Raw genomic sequence first — 21,581 nt, 5'->3', positions numbered from 1 at the left:
CTTGTCTTACTAACTTAAAAAAAAAAAAAAATATATTGGAGTTGCTTTATTATTTACCTTGCTTATAATATACAAGGTTTATATTTCAAAAAGTGGATTTTTCTACAATTAAATATCGTTTTTTTTTTATCTAAACTATTGGGATCAGGAGGGATATACTAATGTGGGTTAATCAGGAACTTCTCAGCATTTGCTCACGTGGAGAGGAAACCACTTAAAACTCTTCAGGAGAAGCCGGCCTGTTGGCAGCAGTCAGCAGTCAACAGGCCTGCCGTTCCACTAGAGGAGTGTTCGACATTTTGTTCCCTACTTTGGTTTATTTTATCCGAGTTCTTCATTACCTATCACCGATGGGATGTTGCATAGATCTTCACCCAGGCTTCTGCATCCCGCCTCTTACTAACTTAAAATGATTTGTGATTTGCGTTAATTACTTTTGGATGTTTCTAGGGTTCATAAAGAACGCACGACATACAAGGAGTCCTGGGAAAATAAAACTCCCGCCTCTCATCGACTTACCGACGATGACATCACGGCTTTCGTGGAGTGCACGTTGAATGTCGCCCTGCAGGCCATGTTCAGCCGAGCTGGAGTGAACGACGCTTGCGCCGCTCTGCAGCAACTAGCCGTTTTGAGGCCCGCTCTTGTAGTTGCCCCTACTATAGAGAAGATGTGGAATACTCTAGACTCTCTGACCGAACCGCATAAGCTTACTTGCGCTATGCAATGTGTGGTCGCCGTAGCTCGCCCGTTAGTGAGCGGGTATTCAAACGGATATCCCGAAGGTCCCACTCATATTATTCCGCTGTTGCTCTCCTGCTTACCCGGATTGGACCCCAATGACTTTAAAAAGACAATTGTAACCCTGCATTTCATATCTGTATTCTGTACATTTATCCCGTTGGTAGATTGTAGCGGGGCATCCGAGTACTGGAATGATCTGACAGAAGAGGAACACACTGTCTGTGAGGCAACTGCTCAAATAGAAGATTTTGTATTGCAATATTTTGATAGAGTGTTCACTCTGGTCGAGTCTAGTGTCATGGAGAGTACCAGAATGGAACAAAAAGACACAGATTCTGCCAAAAACAAACTGGAGTCAACCAGTGAAGGCGTACTGGCTTCAGCGTCCGTAACAATTTTAATGCAGACTTCCACGAATATATTCAAAATGGCACTTAAAAAGTTCTTCTCTTTTGTAACACAGAGAATTTTAGAAATAAATGTGGCCGGCATGACTGCGGCATCCTTAGGTAGAGCATTTGCTAGAGTTAATGCGAGAGAAACATTTAAAATGTTTATTCCGTATCTCTGCGATACGATTATGAGTTTACTGGGTGAGGGAGATGAAATAATAAAAGGAGAAACTCTAGATAATGATTTGTTATTTAATTTGCTACTGTTATCTCATATTGTCGAGCGGGAAGGCGTAGAATTACTTCCTTACATTCCGAGACTTTTGGCTGTGTTAGATAAGACTTTGACCCTTGTTTGTAAAGAGGGATACATTTTGGCTGCCAATACTCTTAGTTACATACTATCCGCTATGTGCAATATCTACCCGCAAGAGTTTAAAAGCTGCACGAAAGATTACGACAGCGGTGTGAAGAACTTCCTCGCGATCAGAGAATGGGGCAAACCGGGGAAGTTGTGGAAATGCGACATTAAGTGGCATGTTCCGAGCAAGGAAGAAATCGAATGCATACAAAGTATGATAAATAGATACCTACCGAATGAACTCCAAAAGTTAAGAAATCATATGGACGGCACTGCTTTACAAACACGCGAAGAAATGCATCGTTCTCTTAACATTATCAAGAGCCTTTTAGCAGCTAACCCTGTTTTGCCACCCCTCGAAGAAGAACGCATTGTACTGTAAGTTTTTTTTATTAGCCTTTGAATCCTTGTTACATTTTTAATGTTACAAAACCACTTTTAATTTATATATAATTAAATTTCTTATCTAATTTTAGGATGGAGTCTAAATTGCCAGCCTATAATTACAAGATAACTACTGGAATCCACGGATCCGTGACAATGCCAGATGGAAGCAATGTAAGGAAGGCCGTGGCTCGTGTAATTCACGAGCTACAGAAACAATTATTGGATTCCAACGAAGACGATACCAAAAATTTGTGCTCCATTATTGGTGTAAGTACTACTGTTTTCCAAACAAACAAATCATCATCCCCTGACACAACTTCATTTCCAAAGCATACGGTTTGTGGAGTATTTGATCCTTTATTCTGATGTTTAATGTAAGACCATAGTTTTTTAGGATTTTGTGGTATTTCACGTTCAATAGTGTTGATATAACATTTGTAGCAGTCTTTTTGAACTTTTTTTCGTCGTGATCGAAGTAGTGAAAATTCAGAATAGTCACGTGGATTACCATATTTTATCCATTTTTTATGTATTTTTTTCTTTTCTTTTATGATTTTTATCAAAGAGGAGTCGTACCACTTTGGATATTTTTTTGGATTAAATAACTTTTTCGGAACATATGTAGAAATGGCTTTATTGATATTGCCATAGAAATATTTTATGGCAGAGTCAATATCTTCGATCTGACTTAGAATCGTCCAATTTATATTTGTCAAAAAATTGTTAATTTGATTGTAATCACCGTATCGAAATAGTAAAACTTCCCTTTGAGCACCAAAAAGAGAGCTATTTACCGGTTCTACCAGAAGTGTGATCTTTAATGCAGGGTGATGGGAGTCTTCCTTTACTAAAGGTGAATCACTGTGCAGTATTTGGCATTCAATATTACTAATAACCAAATCAAGTATTTTACCGTTGAGATTCAAAATGTTATTATATTGTAAAAGTCCAGTGTAGTATAGGGTATCTATAAATGCAGCGTCAGTGTGATGACTTACGGAGTGCGGTATAAGAGAATTGTTATGTTGTCCAATAATCCAGGTGATGTTTGGCATATTGAAATCACCCATCACTATTACAGCGTCACCGGGACATTGGTCACGGACCGAACTTAATAATGATAAAAAAGAATTTACCGCTGTGTTGTAATTGCGTCCTTGAGGTAAATAGACACACGCTATGTGAACATTTTGGTTTAAGATTAATTTTTTGTTAAAATAGATTTAAGCATATCAGCTTTAAGATTATTGCTTAAAATTAACATACTATTTTTTTTGCGGTTGCACGTAAATTAGGACGTGTGTACGCCGTAATTTTGAAAAATCTATTTAAATAAACACCTCGCAAAAACTTCATACAGTACATTCTAGCTAACAACACCCTGAATCTAACTTCAAACAATACAATTTTAATAAGTTTAGCACCTGATAGGCAGGTTAGTAGGTAGCAAGATTATAGTCCTTAAAATATAGCTTGATTAAAAACAACTGCCAAACTAATGTGACTAGTGATGGGAAAGTACTGATCACTGACCATGTACCGATCAAATCGATTTTATCAGTTTTTTCATGCAAATTGATATAAAAACGCAAAAACAAGCCTATTATAGTGTGTTAAGACACCAAAAAATAAGACATTTATACTTTTTTCATGAACAACTTCAAATGAATTATTTTTTTATTCGATCAATTTACATTGATTATTTTGTCCCATATCTAAAGTTTTTGCAAAATGATGTAACCTTGTAAGTACGTCATTAATAATTAGATTCATTTTAGTTTTAAAGCTGATTTTATATAATTATGTTGATTTATATGTCAAGCATTGTATTAAGAAAATAAATTAATATGCCAGATGCTAATGATTTTTTATGTGTCAATATAAATCACTCCTTAGACGTTACTACAAAGTTTGCCGATAACTGTCATTCTAATCAAGCTATATTTTAAGAACTATACTACCACACACTGAAGCTAACTTTACACAGTACATTCTAGTTAGTAAAACTCCTGCTGGGTAGCGCTGAACATTACATGTTTGTAGTGCTCAATTGAGTTGATAAATATCAAATGCAAGTATGTCCACTACGATTCACTTTCAGCTACTAGCTTCTGAATTGAAACCAAGTTTTTTGACAGTGTTTTATTGTAATTATGAGGACATGTTTTAATTTGAACAGTACTGAAATGATCATATTTCTTTTCTCTACATTGTGTAGAACAAATATAAAAAAAATTGGGTGGACATACTGGCTTTTAATATTTATCAACTCAATGAGGAACTTCAGCCCTACGGGAAATTAGGCACCAAAAAATGTTTTCTTGCGGGCGGTAAAAATAAGAGCATTAAATTGTACTTTAAAATTTCTTAAAAGTGTACAAAAAAAAAGATATATTTTACCAAAAATGCACTACATTGAATGACGTCACTGGTTCATATGAACCATCCAATGATATGAGAGCTTTGAAGGATATCCGGTTTGGTTACCATACGCAAACCTATCAGAAGAACTGTCATAGAACAACCTCTGATGTCACACGCGGAGTTATTTCAGAAATACAAACCTTTAAAAAATCATAGCGCTGATAATACGATATATAAAAAAAAAAATTTGCTTAGTTTAATATTCTATTAACAAATAAAAAAAAGACACTGAACTTCCTCATTGTGCACTACAAATGAGTGTGTGCGGTGATGTGCCTGCGTGCATTTGAAATTTTATGATTTCCCATCGCTACTGATGTTGATGGATGCAGAAAACGAGGAAGACCGAGAAAGACATGGCACGATCAAGTCCATCAAATACTTGAAGATGGACATGTTAAAAGTAGGAACAATCGGCGTGCGTGCATGAGAAGATGTATGAATGTAGAGGAAGCGAGGTCTGTATGCCTACCCCTACGGGGAAACGGCGTGATGGTTTGTTTGTTTGTTTTGTTTTCTATAACATGTCTAATGGAACTTACTTTCATGATATATATTGTATTAAATTAACATTTTTGTCAATTGATTTGCAGATTTGGGATCAGATAGTCTCACACACCAACTTCTCATCCTCCCAGTTTGAGGCCCACCTGAAGGCTTTCTCGGCCGTGAAGCGTACCCTGGAGGACCGCCTGGTGGGACGACCGGGCCACCCGCGGGCCTTGCTGGCTGACCGGGCCTTGCTGCAGCAGGAGTTCAGGGCCCAGACTGGGGGCGGGCTCACGCAGTCCCACGCCGATGTCATGAGGGATCTGGTCACCCTGTCCACTAGTATGTACAGTGCGGTGAGTGAAAATCAAACATTATTAAGTAAGTTTGTGTTCTTGTGACTTTCCTCCTATGGTAAAAAATAGCAGTATTGAAAGACAAGGCAATGGAAAAAAATGTAATATTATCCATTTTTAATATTATTAATTAATTTTTACAATAATTAAAATTCCACCAAGCCACTTTCTGTGGCTTGTTGGTGATTTTTACATAAATGATGAAGGGCTTATTGAAATTGAACATGTTAAATACTTAGGACTAACAATTGACATGGATAATTCGTATCAATAATTTAATTAGTAAAGTGGTAACATTATCGAGTTTTTTTTTCAAAATCAAAAACTTTGTTCCAAAAATGGAAAAAAATCGAATGTATGAAGCCTATGAAAAAACTAAAATATGTTATATGCAACTACTATGGGGAACAGGAAATCAAAATGACATAAACAGACTACAAAGACAGCAAAATAAAATATCAAATTAGACGTATGACCTCCCTTATCCAACAGCAACTAAAGAACTCTAAACAAATTAAACAATTTAATATACAGGTGTTCTTTAAACCCTGTCACATCCAAAATCACGATGATCAGTATGGACAAGAAGACATATTAGCATATTTAAGTACGTGTAAGGCTGAGACAAGCATTATCGACAAAATCAAGAAAGGAGCTCTGCGCTGGTTTGAACATGTAGAACGAATGGACAGCAAGAGAACGGCTAAGAATATTTACAATGCGAATGTTGATGGATGCAGAAATAGAGGAAAGACATGGCATGACCAAATCCAACAAATACTTAAAGATGGACATGTCAAAAGTCGAAATAATTGGCGCGCGTGCATGAGAAGATGTAAGAATGTAGAGGAAGCGAGATAGAGTGTTGTGGCGTTCTATCCTCTCTGCCTACCCTTACGGAGAAACGGCGTGATGGTTTGTTTGTTTAAAAAAATATTTAGAACAAAGAAAATTTAAAATATTTAAAAAAAACAAATGGTTGCTTACTTCTGTAAGGGAGAAGTGAGAGGAGCTCAGTTGTCAGTGTATCAGACTCCCCCCTCCCCCCTTTGTTTTATTTTATTTTTTAACTTTTATTTTCGTTCCAAAATGTCTTCTTGCTCATACTGATCATCGTGGTTTTGGATGTGACAGGGTTTAATGAACACTCTGTATAACTGAACTTTTTCAACTAGAACCCTTAACATTTATTCATAAATTAGCCACTGAAGTAATTGTAGACAAAGAATTAAAACTTAAATAAAATTGTAGTAAACATGGACACAATACGAGAATATCAGAACAAAAACATGTACAACATTCTAAAACAAGACAAGGACAGTCGAGACTAATGAACCAGTGACTGAAATTATACAATAAACTACCACACAAAACTAAACAAGAGACTCAGACAACCTTTACAAAATATGTTAAAAATATGAACAGAATATGAATTTAAAAAAGAAAAAATATTTTCTTGAATGAATGTAATCCACAAGAGTTTATAAAATAAATTCTAACAAAAAAAAAAATAAAAACATTGTGATCCTAAACCTACGTGGCACTCCTTTCTTGATTTTGACGATAATGCTTATTTCTCAGCCTTACATAATGCATGGATCTCGATGTTTGTGTACACAGTTTTACCATACATTCACCTGAGAGATCGCATTTGAATAGTGACAATTAAAATTATATATTAAAAAATATTATTATGCTACTAATAGTTAAGTACAACAGAAGTGTTAATTTCTGTACAACTTTTTTCTCCAGGTAAGAATCCGCGCTCAAGCCCGCCTAAATTGGATGATTTCACACTTCACATACTCGTACAATTCCATCATATCACAGCTTGTGGAGTGCCTCTCTGCTAACCCGGAAACAGAGCACGAGCGGCTAAAAGGGGCGCTTTACTGCCTCTTGGGACCCAAACAGACGCCTCTTGTTACCCGACACGATTGGAAGGTTCCGGCCGCCCTCTGGCCAGCCATTGTGCATTCCAAGCCGAGCGAGAAATTAAGTGTTATCAGGTAAATTCTGCTTTGAATTTGTCTTTGTATCTTTGTTACTTGTGTTATTTTTAATGATTTATGTAGGATTGCTTCTTGTTTACATCTCCGCACATCTTGCAGCTATAGAGCGCAAAGGCTTTTGGAATTTAAATAAAGAAAAAGAAAAAAATACTAAATCTACTACCATAATACACACAATGTAAACACCACATTTAATACACATCACTTCATACACCACACTCCATATTCACAACAAAAAAAAGCATTCTCGTTACATTTTGTTGTCCTCTTTAAAAAGTTGTATTACATATTGTGTTGTGTTCATAATTGGTGCCGTGTTATGTTTATGTTTAAAAAAAAAAAAATTTCATTGTATTATACCACCACAACAGGCCAGGAGGCCCATTTACAGTGGGAAATTACGGCATAGAACACTCGAGCTTGAGGAAAAACACATTTTAATGTTTGTTTTCTTACGAATCCAAATCCGAACCCAGAACCTCCCGTGCGTGAGTCAAGCGTCTTTATCACTACACCACGAAGGCTGTTCAAAAACGCATATCATTAGAAGTTCTCTTCGCTGTTCTTAAAATCTTACCATCATAATATTTTTGTTTAATTTTCTAGGCTTCTAGACCACATTGTGAACTCGGTCCAATTACACTTTCCCACAATAACCATTTATCCCAAGTGGTCTCAGAAGTGTACGGAGAGAGCCAGAGATTTACTATCAGAAGCCGATCTAAATGATCCCGAGTTTATGAAGTTGGTTGCCGAGTCAGATGAATCCCTTAAACGGACGGGAGAAGAAAATGCTAGACTCTACAATCATTTATTGGATGTACTTGTCCAAGGGGCGGGGTCTACTCAATTGTGAGTCACATGTTGGATTATAATATTAATAATTAAATTTAGCCAATGTGAGATCACTGCGAATGCAAATGCGATCTATCAGGCGAATTTGTGGTAAAACTTTGCAGGGTAGGTGCATGAATGTAAGGCTAAGATAAGCATTATTGACAAAATCAAGAAAGGAGTTCTGCGTTGGTTTGGATATGTAGGGCGAAAGAACGGCTAAAAAGAATTACGATGCAAATGTTGATAGATGCAGAAAACGAGGAAGACTGAGAACGACATGGCATGACCGAATCCAACAAATACTTGCAGATGGACATGTCAAATGTAGTATATACTCTAGCCAACTGCATTGCCTCTGTTCGATGATAGCTGTCAACGGAAACAGCTGCATCCCTTCTCTTGTTTCTTCATTCCTTACAAAGTCAAACCACCGCTGTTACTTATGGAAGCTGTCTACATTTTCTTACAGAAAGTTGATTTACATACGAAACTAAAATCGACCATTTCTGGATTAAATTTGAGAGTCGGCACATTCCCAAGTAGAAATGTTACGTGACTATTCTTAGAAGAATTGTACTATAGTACTACTAGAAAATATTGTATTGTAAGCTGTTCTAATGTTTTTAATTGCCGTTTTGTTTTAAAAAATAAACTAAATCTGATTAAATTTTGCACATTTTTGAATTTATGTATTACATACACAATATATCCATTTTTATTTATTTTATTGTGTGTGGTTCTAGGCATTGGCGTCATTCGATGATGTGCGTAGCATTACTGCCAAGTTTGATGCATTTAGATATAAAATACTCAACTAGCGCTGTGAAACTCGTGACGCAGAGTCTCATTCACGATTCAATACTCATTAGGAAGATGGCTTTAAAGTTGATATCCTTAGTTCTCAAGCAGAGAAAGAAGAAGCACGTTATGATCGATGTCGATCCATATGAAATGGCCGGAGTGCCGGAGCCAGCGATTCCACCCATTCCAGGTTTGTCTGATGTTATTGAGTTTATTTTACAATTTTCAGCATATTTTCAGGTAAATAAAAAAATGTCTTCAAATGCTCTTCTCGATGCCAGGCAGTCGTGATGGGAATTTTCCCCTTCAGGGAGGGTAACCTTTCTTTTTTCCCCTCAATCCGTTAGCACTTAAAATCTCTTTGGATTATTCCTGACCTATTTTTATCAGGTCATGATAAATTTAATGAAAAATGATTTGTTTTTAGTATCATTCATTCCCCTTCGTGCTGCTGCGGATTTCCTAATCGATCTCATGCACATCCACAACACATCCTGCAGTCTTGTCCATTTCCCCCGCTCTATGAATATGGAATGGAGCTTCTCTCTACTATCCAAGGTCCTGTTGTAGATCCTGTCAGATATAGAGATCTGGTGGCTTCAAAAAAGAATTTCACGGCCTTCTTAATCATTTTGGCAAATTGATCATGTCCAATCAATTTAAGTCCAGTCAGTGAAGAATTCACTTCCCTCTTTTCCGATGTCGATGTCTCGTATGGACCAACCAATGATATGAGAGCTGTGAAGTTACCGTAAACGAACCAATCGGAAGAACTGACAGAGAAGAACCTCTAACATCACACGCAGTTATTTCAGAAATACAAAACTTTAAAAAATCATAGCGCCGATAATACGATAAAAATAACAAATGAAAAAATTAAAAAAAGACACTAAACTTCCTCATTGTTTCCATTTTTGATCCGCACGTAAATTGCAGGTGTAATTAATATTAATTCGTCACTTTGTTCTAAATCTAGGAATTCGACCCGATAATGAATGGTTGCAGTTTGATATGGATAAACAGTACACGGAGGAATCGTGGAACAAGAATCCGTACATTCACAAGGAGTGCTATGGATATTATCGCTGGCCTAAACCTTTTCAGGTAAATTTATGTAAACATTTCTCCACAATATCCATATTGATTTCGAAAATACAATGAATTATTTTTAATCCATTTCATATATTTTTATAGGTATTGGTAGTATGTGATATTTCCTTATTGTTCATCTAATCGCTGTATTTGTAATTAATAATTACGATTAAATATACTTTTTTAGATGTATGCATCACCTTCGGAGCAGCCTGAATTCGAAGGTCCCAATAGCCTCGACGAAACGGATAGAGAAATATTTAACTTCTTCAGTAATAAAGAAAACGTTGACAAGTTAATGAAGTTCTTTACAATGGAAGACAAAAAGGGAAAAGATAGATTCAATGGATTCAGATTTGCGTTGTTTAAGGTATTACACATATTCACACTGTTTGTTTGCAATATATTAAATGGCCTCTCCACTCTACCATCAAGCTGTTTTTCATAGAAAAAATCTTTAATAATATAAAAATCAACAGATGGTAGAATTGAAGAAATCATTTTTTCATTTAAATCTACATATGTTGTTTCATAGTCCCTGATGTCGTGGAATGGACATCCACAGTTTTTAAATTGGTTGACCGTAGTGTGATATACAGCCGTGGTTTTTAAATTAGTTGACGGTAGTGGAATAGACAACTATATTAGGAAACTTATTCCACTATGCGTGACAAGAAATTTATTGTGTTAGAGGTGTAATTGAAAGCTGTAGAGTTTTCAGCAATAAAAATATTTATTCTTTATATTTTTCAGAGGTTATTCCGTATATTCGGTGACGCCTTCCTTCCCATGTACCTGGATCACCTTCGCCGCATGGTGTGCGACAAGCAAGAAGCCGTTCAGCGCTGCGGGGCAGAGCTGATGGCCGGCATCCTCAAGGGAACCAAGCACTGGCCTTACCGCAAGGTGGAAGCCCTTCGTGAACAAATGGAGCCGATCATACAGGATGCTCTCGATAACATGACCACTGAGAATGTGGCTGATTGGGGTATGTTCAATTAAATTATTAAAATTAATATTCACTAGCAGGTCAACAGTCGGCTATCGCTGTAGTGTTTATCTCCAGTTTTCCGATTTTATAATTTTTTTTATTTGTTTATTTTTCCATACATATTTACATAGAATTTTAATTACAAAAATACGTCTTAAAATTAAGCCATAACATAATTTAGAAAAAAATGCCCACAAAGACTTCAGCGTCTGAGCGTGGGCCATTCCTTTTTTAATGATTAATAAGTTTATAGCATATAAATATGGTATGACATGACCATGAAAAGAAAAGAAAAGAAAAGAAAAGAAAAAGAAAAAAAACAAAATGAACATATGCTGATATTACGAAAACAGGATTTATTTGTAGTATGCATTTTATTTTTAATTTTAATGATTTTTTTTTAAAGAAGGGGTTTATCTGTTCCTTCCATGCTAATCCAAGACCTCAAACCTACTTTAAATGCGATAAATACCAGCGATAGGCTTATGTAGAAGATTTAAGGATCTTGGATCAACATGTAAGGAGTGCCTCTGTGCGAACTTAGTTCTGCATCCTATAACCGACAGTACACTATAGGATCTATTGCTAATACGATTTAAATTATTGCCTAATAATTCTCTATTTAAGTGAACATACAAGTATTTCAGGCACTGAAATAAACATAATTTTCTAGAACTAAGGAGTCTACTCTCTACGTATAGTTCATTACTAGGAAATAGTCTATGTTTTTTGTACATTATCTGAATTATATTTTGCTGTGAAATTTCTATTGAGCGACTATGCACGTCCAAGGCTCCTCACCATCCTATTATACCATATGTTATTAAAGATTGAATTAAAGCGTAATCTACCATTTTTAGTTTTTCTTTGGTTAAAATATTTTTTAGTCTTTGGAAAACATAAGATAAATATCTGAGTTTGTCTGTTAGTTTAGCATGTTTTTCCCATTTTTGCCTATAATCTATGTATATACCCAAATATTTACAGCTTTCCCCCTTTTTTTAAGCACTTATTACAGATATCTACATTACATTTTAAATCATGGATTTTAATTGACAAATTCTGTGAAGGGCCACTTTTGTTTGAGATTTGAAAAGCCAAATACATGGTTTTTTCTTTATTTAAACTAAGTAAATTTGTTTCAAGCCAGTTATTAACTATTGTAATACTTTTTGTAGCGTCATTAAAGGTTGACTCCCATGTTTTATTATAAACAATAGTAGCAGTGTCATCAGCATATGACAATATTTCTCCTTCTACTTTAAGATCACATAGTTCATTTATGTATATAAGAAATAATAGTGGACCCAAAATTGTCCGATCCATCCATGATTGCGTTTATTGTTTCCAGGGACGTGTTTCGCGACAGGCGCCGAGCGCATGGACCCGTCGCGGCTAGCGTGGGTGGTGCGCGCGCTACAGGGCGGCTGGGGCGGCGGTGCCGGCGCGCTGGGCGGGCGCCTGTACGCGCTGCAGGCCGCCGTGGCGCAGCACCCGTGGCGGGGCGCGCGGCACGCGAGTCGCCTGCTGGCCGCGCTGCGCCACCGCGCCATGTTGCGCCACCCCTACCAGCTAATTCGGGAGAGGGTCGCCAGGTAATTGTGAACACTCGTAGTGATAGTGGGTGGTGTGCGCGCCGCAGGCCGATTGTAGGACATATACAGCTAGTATACAGTCATGTCACTACAATTCCCCTGCTCAGCCAATTCTACGCTGGTTTGAAGGAGATCTTCATGAATAATATGGTTTAAGCAGCTCTCATCGAAGTCCACCAGTCGAATTTCTGTCTTTGAAACACAAAAACCATCTATAAGCTGTTCTTTGTATATTCACCTTACATTGCGCAAATATTGCAAGCAGCTTTAACACGAACATAGGCAGTGTCGAATATGCTCACTTTTATCTACTTGACATTCCATTTTGAAGGCTTCTAATCAAATAAAATAATACATATAATAGGTTGGGGAAAAAGTAATTTTGTATTTTTTACTTTATTTTAATGCTTCATAAAAAGTGTTGCAATCATTTGATTTAAGTCAAATATGCGCCGTTCTGTTTGATAACTTGTTGTCAATGAGAATCCAATTTCATAACGCCGCTCTCGTAGAAGCCTTTATCCCTATTGGCAAAAAACTCGGACAACCAATTTTCACAGTCCTCCATTGAAGCCAAATTGTACCCTCAAGTGCGTTAGCCATAGACAGGAACAGTTAGTAGTCACTCGGTGCCAGGTCCGGACCATAGGGCGGAAGCATAAGAACTTCCCATCCGAGCTCCCGGAGCTTCTGGCGCGTCATCAAAGATGTGTGCGACCTGGCGTTGTCCTGATGAAACACAATTCCTCTCCTATTCACTAATGCTGGTCGCTTCTGCTTGATCGCCAGCTTCAAACGGTCGAGTTGTTCACAGTAGAAGGCAGAATTGAGAGTTTGGCCATAGGGGAGCAGCTCATAGTAGAGGATTTCTTGCAAATCCCATCAAACACACAGCATGACCTTCCTGGCCATCAGTTCTGGCTCGACTCGGCAGCTTCGTTGGCTTTCGACCACGATCTCTGTCGCTTGACATGGTCGTAAGTTACCTACTTTTCATCACCAGTTACATACCATCCGCTTCAGAAATGGATCGATTTTGTTGCGATTCAGCAGCGATTCGCAGATGGAAATTCCGTTCATGATATTTTTTTACGTCAGCTCTTGTGGCAACCAAACATCTAGCTTTTTTTTAAATCCAGCCTTCTGCAAATGGTTCGAAACGGTTTTATGATCGATATTCAGCTCCCGGGCGATGCTACGACGGCTCACATGACGGACTATTTTGATATTTTCCATGATTTTATCGACATTTTCGACGACAGGCCTGCCAGAGCGTGGTGCATCATTGACCTCTACTACACCAGAACGAATTCGCTCAAACCACTGTTGCGCAGCATGAACCGAGTATCAACCCGTATACATCGTAAAAAATTTTTGGTCGCTTTGACGCGTTTTTCCCTTCCAGGTAGTAAACATGTAAAATATGGCGAATTTTTTCCTTTGAGACCCACATATTCGACGCACGATAGTTCACGACTGAACAGACCAAGAAAAATACTGTCAAATAAGCGTAGTAGTATACACTCACACCTTTACAACGCCGTATGATCTGATGTGACTAATAATGAATACTGATTGTAATTACTCCTTCTCTGAACTTTCTGCAACAACTCTGTGTTTTTATTAAAATAGAGATGCCAGATTTGGTAGGCAATAAATTATATATCCTTTGACAATTTATTTTTCTACAGCTTAATGTCGAATCTCTTCGAAGTAGACATAACATTCCCGGGAGGGTCTCAAACTACCGGCCCCAGTATAAATGAAATGATGGAAGAAATATCCTCTTCGCTTGAAACACTTTTGGCTGAAGGGATGAAGGAAGCCACCAGCTCCAATAATCATAGGTAATTTTAATAACAAATTAATTAGTGAGGGTTCCTTTTGGAGGTTTATATTTAACTATAATAAATGGAAATGTTTCTTTGTAAAAAGTGTGTTATGTAAGTGTAGAAATGTTATCAACACATTACAACAGAGATGAAGAACATTTAAGAGAAGGTAATATAGAAGTCAAGGCATCTACAGGGCTTATGACCTGTCAATGGCTGGTTTAAGTGGCCACTTTACACACTGTGTTGATAAATTGTTGATAAATTACCTGGTCCATGAAGAAGTATAGAAATTGAAAAAATAATATTTTCAGGCTTTGCCTAGTATGTAGGTGAAATAATTCAATTAGATGAATCTCACCCGCATAAATAAAGGTTTCAGCTCTTTAACTTCACAAACATCAACAGATGAAAGAATTGAAGGAATATAGATGTTCAAATACAGGCAGAATGGTGAATGTTACACTGCATTGTAATGCATACAAATATTTTTTCCCTAAATATCGGGAAATTTTATTTATATGGTATCACTTTATTTAGTATGGTACCACTGAATTTCAACTGTCATTTACAGTTAACGGCAAAACTGTCAAACAATCTTTTGATAACTGTTAAAACTATATTCTTTTCACATTATGTTTATAACTTCAAATAATATTTCTATTGCCAAATTTTTAAAGTTTCTGTATCGTTATTTATTGATGTAAAGGCTTAAATCTTTCTAAACATGCGTCAACTTCATGTCACTATTTAGTAACATGTCAAAATTAGACGCTTAAACAAAATGGTCAATTACACTGCACCTACTTTGAATTTGGTTTGAGAAAATAATTTACACATTTTTCATTTACATTTGTACTGTAAATTTAGCCTTTATGTTCTTTGCTTAAACTGCTCCACAAATTTCAGTGCCATCATTTAAAAAATTTAAATAAAATGTCTGTAAGTATGAATGCTTTCATTAATTTATGGTTTTCTCTTGACTAACTTCCAGAGTGCTATTCTCGAATAAAGTGTTGACCCTTTCTCCTGAAAATAGTAATGGCAATGACTTGGAAATGATTGATATTGCAAATTTAAGCATATCAAAACCAAATTCTTCCAAGTTTCTCACTGATGATATGAGATCCGTAATACAGAGCACCGTAGCTAAAGGCGGAATTGAGAAAGGATCTATTAACATGGCTGCTGTTGGTAAAATTATGAAGGAACTGAAGAAATCTAATCTGCTGAATGCGGACCTTTTAAAGGCAAGTTTGTTTATTTATAAAAATAAAATATGTTTTCTTTCATTATGAAACTAACATTAATTGCTGCATCTGATCGGATTGATAAATATAGATGTGCGTTTGTGCAAGTGAAAATCCCGAAACAGAAAATCAACTAGAAATTAGTCTGTCTCATGGTGTACTGGTCGGTGCATTTGCCTACCGCGTGAGATCCTGGCATGGCCGACCTGAAATATTTGTAAAATATGTAGATGGTTTTTCATTGCAGTATTTCATGGTTCTGGACTGGAGTCCAAACCGAATCACCTTGACATAGCATTCAATTTTAATTCTAATTATAGTTTCTCTTGAAATTTCAATTTATTAAAATGTCAATATTGCGTTTTTGTTCAAAAACGATAAAAGTATAAAGACATAATCAAAAACCAACCCCAAAGGACATCGGAACGTCAGTAAGATTGTATTTTCTTGAAAAATGTATCAAAATACAATGTAGAATAAACTTTAAGAAAATTAGACACATCAATAAAAATGACAATCGTAGTGTAACTGTTTTGAATTTAGTTTTAGGCAATAATTTACCCTTTTTTTATTGACCTTTTACTCTCCATTTTGGACAAACGCAATGGCGTTTTTTGACACATCGAATGAGTTTTGAAAATTTTAAAATGTAAAACCGGGCTTATGATAAATGTAAAAAACGTTTATTGGGGGGAATATTTGAATGAGAATGTATGGAAATAAATGGGACCTGAACATTTCGTCATAAAATGCAGGAAAACATAAAAATGAGGTATCACTGTATGTATTCTTAATCCCTAAATCGAATTGTTTTTGCAGGAAGCCGAAAATGGTAAAAGTTCTCCACCAGAAGGAATGATAAGTGCATTTGTCGATTCCAATGAACAAAGCTCCCCAATCAACCACATTCTGGAGAATACTCTAGTTTCAACTCTGACTGAGGATAAACAAATCAATGAAAATGAAGAAAATAGCCCGAAGAATGATGATTGTGACCATGACAATCTCAGATTCTTTAAAACAGGTGAAACTAAATTTTGTGATATGGTTTTAACAAATTTTACAGGAAAGCAAAAAGAAGAGTAAAAACCTTATTTATGGGACATTGGGTTTATGTATTTAATAAAATGGGTTTTCAATTAATGTAATATACATATATTTTTACATGCAATCACAGAAAATAAGGAACCAAAACGCTTGTTGCAGCAATCATCCCATTTTTTGCCAGCCTCGACCCCTTATTTACTTTCTACAATTCATATTCCTTTTTATTTAACTCATTCGGAAGAAAAAAAATGGAAGGTGATCCAGCAATGATAGATATTTTAGAAGTCGAGGAATTAACAGGGCTAACAATCAGTTATTGGTGAATTTAAATAATTGTTTTGCACACTGTTGAAAATTCACCTCCCCGTCTATATAACATTGTATGTATAAACTAATAAATAAATAAATGAAAAAAATAATATTTAATCATCCCTATTTCTTCAAATATTCCATCTTATCTTAATCTCCCATGAAGGAGTAAAATATGGACATTCTGAAAATATATTTCATTAAAAAAAATTGCATTTATTTTTGATGATTCATAAAAGCATTTTCCCATCTATAATTCCTGCTTTTATAAACTCAAATTTATTTTGACCATGCAGCTCGATTGTCGGATCATCTTGCATGCACTAGATTTGATTAGTTGGATGTAAGAAATTGCCATTTGACAATAGCCAGATAATGTGCAAATATAATTGTACAAAAATACTAATAAAAAATTAAATTAAATAAATATCACGCTTAAATAAGACTTACGTAAAAAGGTAGCTTCTTTATTCATTGTTTTTTTTTAAACTAATAATGTTTTTGCCTCGTATTTTAGCTGCGAAATGGGTGATCTGTGCGATATCGCGCAATGTTTTTGGCGCTCGCGACGCATACTACACTCTAGTACCGGCCGCGTGTGCTCTCGGCTCCAAGGAGGGTGATGAAGAACTATGTCGCCTGTGTGGATCTCTTCTCTCGTCCCTTGCACAGTCCTTGCATGCGCCTCAGACTCTGGCCGTGGCATTGCAGACTGTTGAAAAGGTAATAATATAATTTTTTAAATACAATACCTACACTTATGTGCGAAAGTGAGACATGGAACTGGCAGAGAAAGGATGAAGGCAAAATGAACGCGCTGGAAATGCGATCTTTTAGATAAATGTGCGGGATCTTGATGTACGACAGCATTACTAATGATCAAATCAGACATGAATTCAAATCTGATAAGATTTTTATAATTATATACTCTAGCAGCTATTAAGCTGATGCAAGTTCAACATATGCACTGTGTTTTGAATAGAAAATGTGAATTGAATGAAAAGATTATAAATTTTATGTGCTTGCCCAGACGGTTTTTGAACTCATTAACCGGGTGTGCAACAATCACTTTCTCGGGAAGACTATTCCATTGCTCCACAACTCGGATTATTAGGAAGTTCTTCCCTCCCGCGGTTGGATGTGAAACAGGTAGAGTTAAATTTCGATTAATGATCTCTGAGATGGCGGTTATTATTCATAGTAAATATTTATTGATAACTTTGATACACTATATTGCTCTGTTTCGATTTAAACAATACTCACCATGCTGCCTCTGCTATGCAAGAGAACTCAACAAGCTCTCTTAAGCGGTTGTCGAATGTTTTATTCTGTAAAGAAACTTCTATTTTAGTCACCCTTCTCTTGACTTTCTCAACAACTCTATGCCTATCATAAAATAGGGACTCCAGATTTGGTAGGCATACTCCAGGAGAGGACGAACATACATTTTTCATTTATTTATTATATGGAACAAGTGCCTTTTACAATATAAAATATAACATGGTAATAAGTTCAGCTATACAAAAATAAAAACAATATCAAAACATGGGTATATAAAATGAAAAAGAAAAATATATATGTATGTCAGCATACAAAAGATATGAAAAAGTCGGTATAATATGAAAATAAAATGAGTTGACAGCAGATCATTATTATAAGTAGTTCTTGCAAATTAATTGTTAATCGTTACTATAGAACATCATAAAATATTCATAAAGAGATTATTAGAATTCACAGAGACTCAAATTAAAAATGTCAATTTGAGAGGTACATTCAATTTGTAGTCTGTGTACGTGCGGTTTAGGTAAGGAACAAGTCATCAAGTTTTACCTAGAATTATGTTGTAGTAGTTGTATGGCCGTAGAGTTGGATCTATGTAGTTTCTACACACTTCCATTATCCGTTTACTTTTTTTAAATACAAATTTAAATAGGTATTGTTCGAATATTTGTAAAATAGTTATTAATATAATTGGCGCTTGCACAATATTTTTGCAAAAATGATAGATTCGTAATTTTAAAATGCGTGAATTAAAAAAAAATATTTTGTCACAGGTGTGCGATTTCCCATCATGGTGTGCCCGTGCCTCCTGCCTCGGTTTCCTCCAGTCTCTGGTGTTCCACAACATGGCCCTGGTCTCCGCAGAGCCGGCGCTGCAGGATGCTGTCCTTCGCACCGTGCTGAGGCTGATGGCCGATGCTCGCCCCGAAGTGAGGGAAACCTCGGCCCAGGTTATGGCCGGTCTACTGCACTGTGGCTTTGCAGAGAATCAGGAGAAGCTTTTGGTAAGATAGAACTTGTATAGAAAATACAGTATGTAATACAATACACTGGAACTTCTTTTACACACAGTACTGTGTTAAAAAAGTATGCTAAAAGAGACCATTGCTGGATAGGTTTTCTTGAATAAAATTAAAATCGGGATTTAAAAAAATAATTGTTTACGATTTATTGTATCTTAATTTTTAAAAAACATGTAATCTGAACATATAAAAATAGTAACATGGGTTATTTATTTACCATCGATATTTTTTCAGAGGCTTATTGGGCCCATCTGTCGCACACGAATAATGCAAAAGGTCAATTTTTTCAGTGATCTCTTCCAGTATCTTCCCATATTAATTTCTTCCAGTATTTTCTTTTATCTTTTATCTGCTGATTTGGGGCGTTTGCCTCCTTCATGTTTTGTCGCCGTTAAGAATTGATGTTAATTAAAACCACTTATTGAAAATTCTCAAAGTCATTAAAATTACTTGCGATATGTGCTGACCTTTTTTACTCTCTGCGTGGGCAGCACGTGTTCGTGCTACATGAATGTTAGAAATAGACAGATGGTGCATTCAAATCATGATAATAATATGATTTGATACAAAGAAGTGTTTTTAGTGGTTAACTTAAAAATTCTGACTTTGGCATTACCTGGGCTGGTATTCCAAATGCTCTCGTGGCCGTATTATCTCGTGTATTTACATACAAAATACATGAGAAAAACTGTTTTCTTGTGCCACGAGAGTGGTTCAGAATAGCACCCCTGGTTGTAGTATATACCCCGCAATATATATCAAACTACTTGATTTATTTTGTTATTTTTATTGATTGTTTTTGTCTATGCAGGCATACTTGAGAATTCTCGAAGAATGTGATTCATATAACAATCATTGAATGCAATATTTTTTATATCTTGGGGCTTATGTGATGTAATTAATTATTGGGAATATTGCGATGCCAAAGCCATCGAATTACCGTCTTTTTTTCTGCTTTAGGATCATTTCACGAGTTTATGCAAGGGAAAAGTGAGCAAGGGTCCTGGCGCGACTGAATCTCTTGTCAAGAGGCACTGTGGAGTGTTGGGATTGTGTGCTTTTATTGCGGCTCATCCGTACAGTGTTCCCCCCTACCTTCCCAAAATATTCTCACTGCTAGGAAGACATATCAATGATCCGTTGCCAATATCGGTAAGTTTTATAGCAGCTTAATTTCTTGAAGATTACATGTTATATAAATGTTGAAAATTGTTTAACCCATTGCAACACAAAGCTGGCGTATCACCGTCCATGGTCAATTTGTCTCTGACACACAAAGCCGGCGATTCGCCGGTTTGTCTTTGAAGTGATTTTAAAACTGAATGACAGTAACTTTATTCATAAAAATTACATAAATGACGGACAACAAATTTACGACACTAGGCAAAGACAAAAGACAATACTTCTGCTCCCAAAGAAAAAAACAAATTACGGACAAAGGCATTATACGTTTCTGGCCCCTAAGCTATACAACTTTTTAAGCAAGGACATATTGGCGAACAAAATGAAAAACAATATTTTCAAAGCTAGAGTACATAAATGGATTACTAAAAAGTCTAGACAGGAAGCTGAGGAATATGTTTCATATATAAGAATGTAATTATAGTTTCTTGAAAATCCTTTTTCGTTTTATTGATGTAGATATGTTTTAATTTCTAATTTTTTTTTTTTTTTTTTTACACAATTGATGTGAAATTATGTACAATTATGTATGAATAAAAAATACACTGACACTCCGGAACGTGCCTGTGGGCCAGTGGAGTGGCTATATCCATAAAAATATATATATATTGAATGTACCTACCTATTGTATAGACATTTTGTTAACTATGTATTTGTATTGTATTTTATATTGGATTAAATAAATAAAAAAAAAAAAAAAAAAAAAAGTATATTTTGGTTACTGATTTCATAATAAAATGTAATAATCACAATTTATTATTTATTACAAAATATTAATTTAGTCTTAATGTTATTGTAATAAAAAATGTGTCTAAATTAAATAGTGTGTTGTATGAACAAATTTGTCATCTTATTAGTGGTGCAATGTGGGTTCATATAATTTTTTTTATCTCTGTGGCAATAAAATCTTTGTATTTTTTTGTTTAAATATTAATGTACTTTATAATACTCGGCATAAGGCCAGTTTCTATATTATAAGGTCTATAACTTAAAAACTGAGTGTTTATTAAAGAAAATCGTGTACAATTCTGTTATTCAAAGTATTGTTCATCGGAAGTTACAAAATTTCCCCATCTTTCTGGCGATTTGTGGATGCCATCCCAAAAAAACCGGTCATCTTTTGAATCAATGAACGAATCGAGCCAATTTTTTATGCCCTGGACTGAAGTGAAGCGTA

The 21,581-nt window shown here is 35.7% G+C and overlaps 1 protein-coding gene across 2 annotated transcripts in view; it reads left to right on the top strand.

Annotated features, from left to right (window-relative positions):
• Positions 1 to 21,581, top strand: part of LOC148274120 (proteasome activator complex subunit 4-like) — a 48,246-nt gene that overhangs the window by 24,151 nt on the left and 2,514 nt on the right. For both annotated transcript variants that reach the window (XM_088237601.1, XM_088237600.1), the window contains 16 exons: positions 451 to 1,875; positions 1,974 to 2,151; positions 4,902 to 5,153; positions 6,906 to 7,162; positions 7,772 to 8,017; positions 8,746 to 8,993; positions 9,780 to 9,907; positions 10,083 to 10,265; positions 10,649 to 10,883; positions 12,238 to 12,481; positions 14,173 to 14,328; positions 15,308 to 15,563; positions 16,383 to 16,587; positions 17,437 to 17,642; positions 18,974 to 19,204; positions 20,183 to 20,374. In XM_088237601.1, coding sequence (XP_088093727.1) covers positions 451 to 1,875; positions 1,974 to 2,151; positions 4,902 to 5,153; positions 6,906 to 7,162; positions 7,772 to 8,017; positions 8,746 to 8,993; positions 9,780 to 9,907; positions 10,083 to 10,265; positions 10,649 to 10,883; positions 12,238 to 12,481; positions 14,173 to 14,328; positions 15,308 to 15,563; positions 16,383 to 16,587; positions 17,437 to 17,642; positions 18,974 to 19,204; positions 20,183 to 20,374 — 4,642 coding nt within the window. The remainder of the gene's footprint in view (positions 1 to 450; positions 1,876 to 1,973; positions 2,152 to 4,901; positions 5,154 to 6,905; positions 7,163 to 7,771; positions 8,018 to 8,745; positions 8,994 to 9,779; positions 9,908 to 10,082; positions 10,266 to 10,648; positions 10,884 to 12,237; positions 12,482 to 14,172; positions 14,329 to 15,307; positions 15,564 to 16,382; positions 16,588 to 17,436; positions 17,643 to 18,973; positions 19,205 to 20,182; positions 20,375 to 21,581) is intronic.

The sequence above is a fragment of the Micrasema longulum genome, unplaced genomic scaffold (genome assembly GCF_059751315.1).
Source record: "Micrasema longulum isolate JH-2025_06_02 unplaced genomic scaffold, ASM5975131v1 h1tg001750l, whole genome shotgun sequence".
NCBI lineage: Eukaryota > Metazoa > Arthropoda > Insecta > Trichoptera > Brachycentridae > Micrasema > Micrasema longulum.
Note: the sequence above shows the minus strand (reverse complement) of the source record. Positions and strands in the feature narration are given on the sequence as shown.